The sequence below is a fragment of the Lolium perenne genome, chromosome 4, assembly GCF_019359855.2.
Source record: "Lolium perenne isolate Kyuss_39 chromosome 4, Kyuss_2.0, whole genome shotgun sequence".
Taxonomy (NCBI): Eukaryota; Viridiplantae; Streptophyta; class Magnoliopsida; order Poales; family Poaceae; genus Lolium; species Lolium perenne.
Genome location: NC_067247.2, coordinates 49,311,395 through 49,323,205, shown reverse-complemented (window position 1 = coordinate 49,323,205; position 11,811 = coordinate 49,311,395). Strand labels below are relative to the sequence as shown.

The following is an 11,811-nucleotide window of genomic DNA, read 5'->3' as shown; positions in this document are numbered from 1 at the left end:
TTATAATATGTTTGCAAAATTATTATATATATATATATATTAAATGAAAGAATTGTGCAAAATTAATGCAAAGATACCAATTGAACATTTCCAACCAAATATAATTTGATATAGTAGTATACTGGTGTTAAAGTAATAATAATTATGATAATTAATGTACTGTATCAATAACCATGCAAAATTAAAAAATAAAGCATGACTGGCAAAATGTGACCGCCGCTTAAACTGGCACGTAGCCACAAAGAAACTCGGCCAGCTGACTGATGGGGCCCGAAGCCAGTTGGCCCCACCGAGCAGCGACACACGCGGGGTCTGAGCAGGTACCTTTTCTTGGTTAGGGCCAGCGTCCAGGCAGCCGCGTGAATGAAGCACGCAAATCGCTGTCACGAAATCTGGTTTTCGGAAAGGCTTCGCGTATATGGTAGGACGTACTCAATGCGCACGTACGCGTGGTTCTGTTCGCAAGCTGACGCCCCCGCGCCTATTTCCTCGCTGTCGTATTTCCTTTTCTTCTTCACCTTCCCTCACCGTGCATCCATGCTCCACCTTCTTCCACCTTTTCCTCCTCCCAATCTCAAGCTCCATCGACCTGCGATGTGCACCATAGATTAAGCCGAGCAGCTCTGGTTTTCGCGAGCAGGCCGGGCGCGAGTTGTGAGTACAAAACTAAACAAAGCGGAGAGAGAGAGAGAGGAGGATAAAAGGGGAGGGGGCTCCAGCAAAAGCAGACGAGGGAGGCAGATCAGAACCCCCCGGTCGCCATTTTTCTTCTCTTTCACTTCGGTGTTTGTTGCACACACACCGACCAGTACTAGACTACATACACCACTGCTCGCTCTAGCCACTCCACAGTACCAGCGGTAGGCCTTAACCCCTAGCTAGAAGAAGCATTCAGCGATTCAGGACCAAGCTCCGGCGTGGTGTTCTCCCCTCTGCCCAACCAAGTCGTGCCTAGGTACTCTTTCCTTCGTAGCAGCCGCATTGCCAGCAGCCACCTCCCGGAGCCAGCCGCGCGCCTCCCCGGTTCGATTCGGCGGTGTGTGATCCCCGGCGAGATTGGCGGCGGCGTTGCCTCTTCGCGGCGCCCACTTTGCCTCCGAGATTTGGGGCGGGTCTCCGGCCAAGAATCCGGGATTCCATTTTTGGGCGGAGCCAAATTGGTCCGAGATTTGAGGCTTCCTTGCGCGGCCACCAGCGCCTTCCTTGTATAGAGAGAGGCGGCGGCGCGGGCGGAGACCGGTTGGGTTCTTCTTGGGCTGCTGCTTCGGGCGAGACGCCGGCGGCGTGCCATGAGACGATGATGAGGGAGGAGAGCAACAAGAAGAGCAAGGTGCGTCGCCTCCCCTTAATTTTTTTTCTTGGTTTTTCGCGCTGCCATTGGTCGATCTTGGCGGCTTATTCGACCCCATCCCTGAACGTACCCGCAGGTCTCCTGGTCCAAGTCCCTCGTCAGGAAGTGGTTCAACATCAAGAACAAGGCGCAGGATTTCCACGCCGACTACCACGCCACCCACAGCCAAACCCAAACCCAAGGTGCGAATGCAGAATGTTTCAGTTCCTCCGTTCTGAACACCATCATCAACGACCTCTTCTTGCCTCTGGTTGCTTTCGTCTAATTCCTTGGCCGCTCCTACTAGTCGTGTGGTTCAGCGAGGTTCCCCTTCGTTGAATCAACGCAGCTTCAGACTTTCAGCCATTCTCCTGGCTGTAGTTTCGCCTTCTCGTTTCCATCATCTTGTGCCTGTAGTTTAGCTTCCCTCGCTGCCATTCCATCAGACGTTCTCCATCCGGTCCATGTTCCAAGCATTGATTCAGGGACGCATTAGCGCCAGTCGGGTCCCTATCAAACAGCGTTGTTTCTTCGCGTAGGACGCGGCCTCCTTCAGGCCGTAGCTCGAATCAATGGCGTACAAGCAGTACTGATTAGAACGTCCCAATCAATCAAGCAGCCCTTTTCACAAGCGACGCAGACAGTGTTTGTCCGGAGCTGCCTCGAGTTCTTGTATGCTTCTTTTGATTCCAAGATAAATGTGTCTTGGACAGATTTGTTTTGGTTCGTCTGCATTTGCTGTTTTCTTTGGTCTGGCCTAAAACTTTGTTACTGCAGGCGCAGGACGGGATGGTGGCGAGCGGAGGACCAGCTGCTCAGAGAGGGACGCAGGCGCTGCCAAGAAAAGCAGCACAACTGGTACAGTTAAAGCTCTGGACCACCACACCAAGCTCTAGTCTCCCCCTTCAGACACCATCAAAATCGCAGCTACCTCTTTTCTGTTTTTGTTGCGTGGCCACAACTCACTTTTTACCTGCTATACATGCCCCTCTTTTCCCAAATCAATTTCATATATAATCCCACCAACACATTTTCCTTGTGCTTTTTATCAACTCATTACCAGATTGTTCATTTATTAATTTATTTCTCTTCTTCACTGTGGCCTATAGACCGACCGTTGAAGCGGAATGTCGATCGGATTCGTCGAGGAAGGAACGAGTTTGATGTGTCGCGCGCGACAGAAACTCAAGATTACAGGTACAATTTGTTTACAGGGAACCTGAGTTTCATTTCTGGGGAACCCATGCACTACTGTTCATATTATGCAGATCATAGTGCTTTAGGTGGTTCTTACAGTTTTACTTCTCCTTATGTGTGTAGAATCTTTGCCTCGACCTGGAATGTTGGTGGTAAAGCCCCATCAAGGGGGTTAGATCTAGATGACTGGCTCCATTCTTCACCACCTGCTGATATTTATGTGCTGGGGTATGTATTGTCATTTGTCAAATCCTTGCAAGGGTTTCATAATGCAATTTTTACTTCTATACAACAGTCCTCTTGCGATATATTTTTGTTAACTGAACTTTTTTTAATCTTCTGCAGATTTCAGGAAATTGTTCCCTTGAATGCCGGGAATGTTCTTGGCACCGAAGACAATGTTCCGGCGAAAAAGTGGGTATCACTTATCAGGAGGACACTGAACAAGAATCCTGGGCCTAGCAGCCATGGCGGGTATCGCACGCCATCCCCTGTCCCTGATCCGGTCGTGGAATTGGATGCTGATTTTGAGGGGTCATTGAGAAGACAGGATAGCTCTTCATTCTTCCACCGCCGGTCATTCCAGAACCTTAGTCGGAGTTTAAGAGTTGATGGCAATGATATCTTTTCGCAACCAAGATTGTACCGCAGGTTTAGTGTCTGTAACCCACCTAGCTTTGGAGGCAGGCCAAGTGATTTTACTGGAAATTGTCAGTGTATGGGATCACCGGATGATGATTATATTGATGAGGATGCAAGTAATGGAGCTTATTTTTCACCATTCCCATATGGCTATGGTGGTTCCACACCTATGGAAGAAAACAACGAGCAGCCAAATACGTCTAGGTAATTTTTTTGACACGTTCCATTAAATTCATGCATTTTGTCTTGTATTATTCTTTATCTTTCCTCATGTAAGACATAAAAATTCTCTTCCAATATTTCATCTCAGCAGCACTAACTTCACTATAGCTCTTCTGTTAAATTCATGCATTAATGAAACTTCTCTGTTTGTACCAGGTACTGTTTGGTTGCCAGCAAACAGATGGTTGGTGTTTTTCTCACAGTTTGGGTACGAAGTGAAATAAGAGCTGATGTTAGAAACCTGAAAGTTTCTTGCGTCGGTAGAGGACTAATGGGTTATCTTGGAAATAAGGTAAGAGTTTTATAATGTACAAGTTGCACTCCTTTATCTGCTAATCATGTTTGATCTGCTACTGAACTATAGATGTTAAAATCATTTTCTTTGCTACAGGGTTCTATATCAATAAGCATGTCTTTGCACCATACAACCTTCTGTTTTGTATGTTGTCATTTGACCTCTGGGGAAAAGGAGGGAGATGAATTGCGCAGAAATTCTGATGTTATGGAGATCTTGAAGAAGACGAGATTTCCTCAGGTTCGCGGATGTGGTGATCTCAAATCACCGGAAACAATTCTTGAGCATGAGTACGTGTTTACTTTTTCCTTATTCAACATAGTAATGTGGTGGCCACAAAAAACCTGGCACTAACTTATTTTTTTGTTGTATTTGCAGGCGTATCATATGGCTTGGTGATTTGAATTACCGGATTTCTCTTCCATACTCATCGGCAAAAGCTCTGGTTGAAATGCATAACTGGAAGCAACTGTTGGAGAGAGATCAGGTAATTACACTGATACGGCTACACTGCAACGTTCATTGATTTCAGATCAATGCTTGAATTACTTCTTTTTGAACAGCTTCGTATAGAGCGAAGACGAGGACATGTTTTCCAGGGATGGATAGAAGGAAGGATTTATTTTCCTCCAACATATAAATACTCTTTCAACTCAGATCTGTATTCTGGTTATGGTGTGCGTCCCAAAGAAAAAAGGAGAACACCAGCTTGGTAACCACTTCAGCACACACTTTAATTAACCAATAGCCTTCTTCTACTTAATACTAGTTCTAAGGAACTGACTGATAATTTTTTTTAATTCTTTTACCATAGGTGTGATCGTATTTTGTGGCATGGTAACGGCCTCAGTCAGTTGTCATATGTCCGTGGAGAATCTCGCTTCTCCGACCACCGACCAGTGTACAGTATTTTCATGGCGGAGGTCGAAATTCTCCGCCAGAGGAAAAGAAACCTGGGTTATTTCAGCTCTAAAATTCAGGTGGAAGAGCTTTTGCCATATTCTCACAGCTCTGGAGGCACGAAATTGTACTAATTCAGCCCTCACCATGCCGTAAGTAAGTATGCCGCTTTAATTATGTTCAAGCTAACTGCCTGGTTCTCAATTATGAATAGCTTTCTCTTGCATGTATTCCTTCTCACATCTCTGCTGTTTATGCATACAGGCTGACTGATTCTTGGTGATCAATAACATTTGCTCCAAGATTGATAGATGATCAGATGCGAATGTGACAATATTTTTTTCCATCTGTCTTATTTTTTTGTGTGTTCGCTTTTGAGGCGGACACTTTGCATTTCAGCAACTATTGCCAAGATCTAATGCCTTGAACAGATGCTTAGGGAACACATTGTGCACTAACAGGTAATTGATTTTCCTGACTCTCGAGGAAAGCCCAAAACTCTTTCATTGCCCTAATTTTTTTCTCTGTTGCTCTTGCAGGATATTCAGGCAATTTTGCGACTAACAATTTGCCTGGGGTGGTGGGAAGAATCAGCCAGCCAACATGAACTAACTATACAAGCCTTTCCAGTCCATTCCCTCTTTGATTAGATGCAATCTTAGCAAGCTCCATCCACCACCTTTTTCTTGTCCCTTTTTCGTCCTTTGGAAACTCTGTAAAAAATCAGTTAGGCTGGCCATTGTATGTTATCATCACCATGAGTTGTAGAATCATTGCAGAACGGCGGATGGAATGATACATGGAATTGAAAAAACTATAAATATTTGTTCTAGATGATCATTGATTCCTTGTGAGGGGCGAATGATACGTTGGGTGATGTGACTTGAGAGGCTTGCAAAAAGCTGTAATCATGCGCGGAAACGCCTCTCTGGTGATGCAGTAGCTCAGAAGCTAAATGATGCTTCCATTTGCTGCACTCATTGCTTTGATGTGTTACAGAGAGAAAAGGAAAAGAAAAGCTCATTGTGTTTTTTCCTCTTGGATAGAGGCCTGCTTCCTCATTGGAATACATGGCGCAGCTCATCATCATTGTAATTTTTTTTGGTTCCTGTGAAAAATAAACTGAATCTTGTGGAGTAAAAAGTTCATGTAATCTAAAGAATTCCAGTAATCTCAATATGTTAACTGGATCAAGTGGAGAGTGCGATCGCAGAGCTGTGAACAAGTTTTGTTTTTTTCGTTGCTTGATCTGTAGTCTACTCGTGCTACTCCACTTGATCTGTCGTAATTGGCTTGCTCAAAGAACAAGCTTTGACTTGACCCCCTTTAATTTGCTCCCTGCACGGAGGGTAGTCACGTGATGTGATCTCACCGGCCGGGCGTACGGTGCACTTAACCGCCATGATTTATTTGGAGTTAATTTGCGGGTCTTTGTCCCTTGACTGCCTGGATGGGGTGAAGAACCACAAGAAACTGTACTACAGTAGACTGAAATTACTCTGCTGTCGAAAAAGGACTTTGGTCAGATACATTAGGCAGCTTGCAGCTACAGTAATTGACGAGGGGCTTAAGTAAGGTTAGAAAAGAAAAGGGGATTCTCGTGTGTTGCTGCCGTGTGTAGCAGTAAATAAAAGATAAAGTGGGTAAAAAAGGACACGCAATGCAATGCAATGCGGGAGGGGTCTCTGCTTTTGGCGATCCTGAAGGATGAGCCCGTAAAAGTGCAAATTGAGAAACTCGAGTTCACTCTTTAGAAAATGTATTTACAGGTCACGAAACGGCTAGCGCAGAACATACCATGTAAACTAAAACTTAAAAATGAAATATTTAAAAAGTTATCACCTTCTTTACAAGAACTGTTCGCGTCGTTGCCTGTATTTCCGTGCGGTCGTCGCCCAAGCAGCAAAGCACTTATGCAGCCAGTACATGCATACACAGGCGCATCTGCATGAACAGAAGCATGCGTCCAGACATCCGTGACCACGCGCCGCTCCAGCGAACCGCTCGGCAGCTCGGCCTCGCGCCGTCGCTCCGTCAACCTCCTCGAATCGATTGATATTTGTGAATCAATCGGAGTTAGTCTATATCGAGAAAATTCGCGGAGAATTGACATAGATATGGTTGGAATTGGAGTGGGCTGACAGGATGTTTGCCGGCGATGCAGAATTTTAGGAAAGCAGTTAGAAATCGGCGGATCGGCGGCTGGAGGCGGTTGTACGGGCGACATCATTGGAGGAGTGGTGAGAAATCCGTTCAGTATTGGGGCCTGTAAACCGCCCTTCAGTCTGTATTAATACGGGTCGAGTGTGAAATTTTTCAGGCCCATGAGAAAGTTTTTCGGGCCGAGCAGCGAGTTCAGTCTCTCTTCTGCGCCACTTTCTACCCGAACCCGTAAATCAGCCGAAAAATACGGTTCCGGCGTGATTTACGGGCTCTGCTAGAGTTGCTCTTACCGCGCGCAAGCATTAGACTATTTATCCATTTAGAACATCTCCACCGTCGCGGTCCAATAGCTTCCCCATAGCTATTTAGGGTCCGCAGTAAAATTGAGTTCACACTGGCGTGCCCAATAAAGTGCTAGCGTTGTTTGGAATCCAATAAAATCGTCGGTAAACCGATGTCGGCCCCTTCTGGATCACCATCGCCGCCATCGTCGTTGCCTCCCCCTTGGCCACCTCCGACCCCACCTCTCCAGAAACCACTGGGCATCAAAACCGCCGGCGCATGATCTCAGCGCCTGGCCGACTCGCCGGTAGTAGAAAGCTGCCGCCACGATTGTCCATCCGTTCCACCCGCAAGGTGTTCGGCGGATTGCCGCGATGGACAGCGACGACGAGATGTTGGCGCAGCTGTAGATGCAACCATTTGATTATCAAGGACCTCTTGCTCAAGTTGAGCATGTACCCCAAGAGTTCGTCTCTTTCCTTCACATGCATGCAGAAATCCAAGATGCAGATGTTTATGTTCAACATTAGACGGATCTGGTTATACATATGTGGGCAAGGAGAGGAGTCGCCAATGCATGATTTAAAATTTAAATTGTTGTATGAATAATTCCATTTGTATTTGTGTTAAACTATGTTACAATATCGTATAAATAATTATTGCTTGAATAAATTTAAACTATTGTATGAAATTTTTTGGGGGACGTAGGTGTGGGGACGATCGTCCCTATAGTTTGGGAGGATGCCGAGAAAGACATGCTGACATCCTCCATAAACTCATGCCGACGCACCCACCGACGCATATTTAGGACGTGCCGGTAAAGATGCTCTTATATGTCGAGAGGTAGTAGGACCAATTTGTAATGTGTTGTCGATTCAAGGGTACCATCATGTACGCAGATAAAACAGCTCGTCGCCTTATCACTCGCACGTTGCAGGGTTTCTTTTACGAAACAGAGTCACCTCTACGAACCTATGCACTCACACCATACTGTTAGGAGCACCTTCGTGAGATTAACAAATTGATTCGGTAGGTCTTGAGATCTCCAAAAGTATTCTATTCTTTTATACCACACCACTGTCCTCAACCACCCAACCACGTGTTGTTCTTGTAGAGTTAAATTAAACTCGTCGGCAACATTCAGATATGCAGTGGCACATAGTATCGTCGTGTACTAGTACAATTGAGGGTTGGAAGCCGAAGGGAAACCACATTGTGTAAACTACTACACTACCTTTGCTTCAAAATAAATCACTCGCTTTTGTTTAGATATCAACATATTAGTTTGTAGATAAATCTATATCTAGAAAAAATTGAGTCATTTTTTTTCAGTACGAGAGAATTCCATTCTATATTTGCTCGGGGCTGAGTATTTGGATCGACCTTGCCGCTGTCCGAAAAGACTGCAGTCGGGGATGACGTCACGGGCTGACGGCAGTATGGCATTGCCCATCCGGCCTGACCTCCTGGTTTTCCTGTTCTTCATCAGACGTACGTACGCACGCCCTTGGAGGTAGAGGCATGGCGGATACGAAGAAAACCGGCAAGAAATTAAGGACGGGTCGAGGAAACGCAGTATAGTGCAGCTTGCAGGAGCATGGCAACGAGCACATGCGAAGTTCTTGAGGCGGCCCTCCCTGGTCTCTGCCCCAGCACCTGCAGGTGGACCTTTGCCTTGTAGATCGAGGCATTGCCCATGTCTCGCCGGCCGTTGCTCGGTAGTCTGTGCAACACCGTTTGCGTCCTGCAAGCTGCGAGCTGGAAGGGATGGATGCGTGGTGTGGGCTTCCGCCTCGTCCGGGACGAGAAACAAAAGGAAAAGGTGATGGATGTCTGAATTGACTGATGTCGATTGACGGATGGAATGGATGTGCATCCGGTGCAGAGAGGTTCAGGTCAGCCCTTCACAGAAACCGGGGACGCTGCCTAGTTTTGCTTCTTCTTGCTTTGTGGTACGTCTCTAGTGGACGCGAGTCGGTTCAACTAGGTTGGTGTCAGTGACGTCGGCGACATCTCCAGTAAATCGACCTGTTTCGGACGCTACCGTTTTGGTTTGTTTAGATCGGTTCGCAGATAAGCTAGAGACTTTGGTTATTTCTTGATCCGTCTAGGGATTATGCGCTAGGTAGCTCATTTCACTCAATTGGCATATCTGAATAAAAATAGCAGATACTATTGAATTTAATAGCTACAAAAAATGTATTGATTAGAAAATCACATAGTTCACACACCATACTACCGATCCAAAATGCAAAATTACACGAGTTTCATGCGATATACACAAACTAAGATATGGGAGATCATGTTTCGCGTGGTCGGATGATCATTTGCTTCTTCTCAAACAAAGCCCGATCCATGATGCTCAGGCTCCTCGGCGAGCCTTTTGGCCTCTACCACAATGGCTTTTGACCGGGCACTGCTCTCTTCAACCTCAAGAGCTCTCTTTTTTTCAGCATGGCCTCTCTTCCATTTTGGTATTTGCCTCCTCTTTCTCAGCCATCAACCCTTCAATATCTAATGCAATGCAATTGGTGATGCATCAGGCTTGAGATCTTGCTTGATGGTTTGTCGCCCATTGGCCGAACCACACGGCCACCATTGTTTAGGCCACCCATGTTTGGGTCACCCTCTTCAAGATCGATAACCTATGAGTCATTGTCACACTTCTTCGAGCCTTCTTGAACCTTTTTTGGATGAAGAATAGCCTAGTTCCTACTTGCAGCACTTTTTGATCTCCATCCAACAATTGGTCAACGTGAAGGGTTTGTTATCATATTGCTCCTTGAACTAGTCAAAAGCTTGGGGCGCGTACATACATATATGAGAATACATTATATACACTTACATATGCAATGCACATTGACATAGTTAAAATGGCCGAGGTTTTACCATGTTCCTAATGATGATGTCACTCATGGCCGGTTCATCACATGCTCGTAAGCACCGCAAACTTTATTGTACTTGGCTTGGATGAATGACCATATCTTTTTATGAGAGACGTCACCTTGGTCACTATGAATTTTGTAGGGCTTGAATTTCCTATGCTAATGAAAGAACTTGACAACCCTCCGCCAACATGTCTATCCTTTCTTGTGGGCACTGGCAATTCGATCTTTGCTTATTTGTCATCCAAGCCTGGCAACGACACTTGTCCTCCTTGACTGGTTAACTCTGGTGCTTTGGCGCAGGCATCATCCATATCGCATGTATCGTCCATAGTGGTGGCATCATCTAGAGGGCCGCTATTTTCCCCAAACAATGCCCCCCATCAATAGAGAACCCAATCTTGGTGATACTTTTGCTCGTTTCCTAGATCATCGCCCATAAGGCAGGCCCCATTGGTCACTTCGTGCATGATTGTATCACCGTCTTTCGCATAGTACCCGTACAACTAATTGGACATTATAAGCTGGTTTCACATTCAAATGGACGGAAAAAAGTACTCCCTTTGTTCCTGAATATAAGCCATATAGTTTTTTTGAGAAAATTTACAGAATATAGGCTTTAGTGCGACGCACCACTTGTATGGAATTTTTTTAGGGATTTGATTATATTTTCTTATCTTATCAAAGGCCTCTATTTTCTCATGTCAAATGTATAGAGGTAATCCCGCTCAAACACCTGGTTTAATGTTCTCTCAATATGCGCTCTTTAATTTTCATGCCAAAAAACTATATGGCTTATATTTAGGAACGGAGGGAGTATGTTCCGCATACCGGGTTAGATGGTGTTAGGCATGCCATTCCCTCGAACAGTTTACAGGCAATGAGAATGTTCACGGCGGGGTCATCCGTGGCCTCTTGCCAGTCTCTGGCACTAATGGAGCCAAGAGAGCACTGGAATGTGTTGGACGGCGCATTGCGCCTCTTCTGATATTGATGACTACTAGGATCAAACATGTGGGTGTGCGCTCGTGAACGAGACCTAGCCTGTCGATGAGCCACCAGCGACGACACCACCTACCGCCTTGGGCCATGACGCATTGATCATGATAACGGCATGTGCGGCGGCTTTAGAGGGATGTGGATGTTGGCCTTTTCTTGAAGGAGCATGATGAGCTTGGCATCTTTATTAGCTTGGGTGGCAAGTCTGCTGCTGTGGCCGTCTTTGCTTTGGGACTAACCTGTTGGTCCGCGCACCGGATCAGCCCGCTGAAGAAGCCATTGCTGCTATAATGTGTTGAGGTCGGGTGCAAGTTGCAGTTTTTTGGGAACGGTCGATCGATATATAACCATGCATGCAGCTCAAGTGAAATAATGTACGGTTGCACATAGTGCAACAGATATGGATGGGAGTCCTTTTTTTTCGCGAAAGGAGGAGATAGTATTAACCCAAAGTTCTTACAGAAAGACCCAGACAAAAAAGGAAATTACAAGTAACTCCTTCTTCTAGGTCCCGACGAGGACAGCGCGCTGGAGCCGTCGGTGACGCGCCGCTGCCGCTGCTCCGCTTCACGCCTTGGATAGGAGCCAGCCCCGAGGCAGCCGGGAAGTCGCCAATCGCCGGGCCCAAAGACCCTACTCGCCTGAACGTCGTCGCCGTCGCTTTGGGAGTCAACGCCATCTTCTCCTTGATCTCCTTCAACATCCGGATCCCCCGCCACCAAGGAACCGGTCGGGGCACTGCGAAGCCGACAGATCCGAAGACCGGCGGCCTCGAGGAAGTCAGCCGCGGCGCGACGAAGCTCCGCAGAGCGCCACCGCGAGAGGGAACGCAGACCGACACCAAAACCTCCACCGACACCACCTTCTCCTCCATGGCGCCGCCGGCCGAGGGCCTA

The 11,811-nt window shown here is 46.4% G+C and overlaps 1 protein-coding gene across 2 annotated transcripts; it reads left to right on the top strand.

Annotated features, from left to right (window-relative positions):
* The first annotated feature begins 453 nt into the window (after positions 1-453).
* Positions 454-5,426, top strand: LOC127292452 (type I inositol polyphosphate 5-phosphatase 4). Of its 2 annotated transcripts, none has more exons than XM_051321843.2 (13): positions 454-1,330; positions 1,428-1,533; positions 2,108-2,188; positions 2,440-2,527; positions 2,651-2,755; positions 2,873-3,373; positions 3,548-3,683; positions 3,783-3,976; positions 4,065-4,173; positions 4,250-4,398; positions 4,501-4,738; positions 4,851-5,047; positions 5,126-5,426. In XM_051321843.2, exons 1-11 carry the CDS (start codon positions 1,298-1,300, stop codon positions 4,718-4,720), a joined length of 1,722 nt encoding a protein of 573 aa, XP_051177803.1. In that variant the 5' UTR covers positions 454-1,297; the 3' UTR covers positions 4,721-4,738; positions 4,851-5,047; positions 5,126-5,426. The 2 variants fall into 2 exon arrangements, with proteins under 2 accessions (XP_051177803.1, XP_051177802.1); XM_051321842.2 differs by having other exon boundaries at positions 455-1,330; positions 4,501-4,742.
* Positions 5,427-11,811: the final 6,385 nt, after the last annotated feature.

What these genes read in the sequence shown, in the direction of transcription:
- LOC127292452 (XM_051321843.2), top strand. Translation starts at nt 1,298, where the DNA reads ATGATGAGGGAGGAGAGCAACAAGAAGAGCAAG. An exon ending in ACAGAAACTCAAGATTACAG is followed by an intron (nt 2,528 to 2,650) that starts GTACAATTTGTT and finishes TTATGTGTGTAG; the next exon opens with AATCTTTGCCTCGACCTGGA. An exon ending in GCTGATATTTATGTGCTGGG is followed by an intron (nt 2,756 to 2,872) that starts GTATGTATTGTC and finishes AATCTTCTGCAG; the next exon opens with ATTTCAGGAAATTGTTCCCT.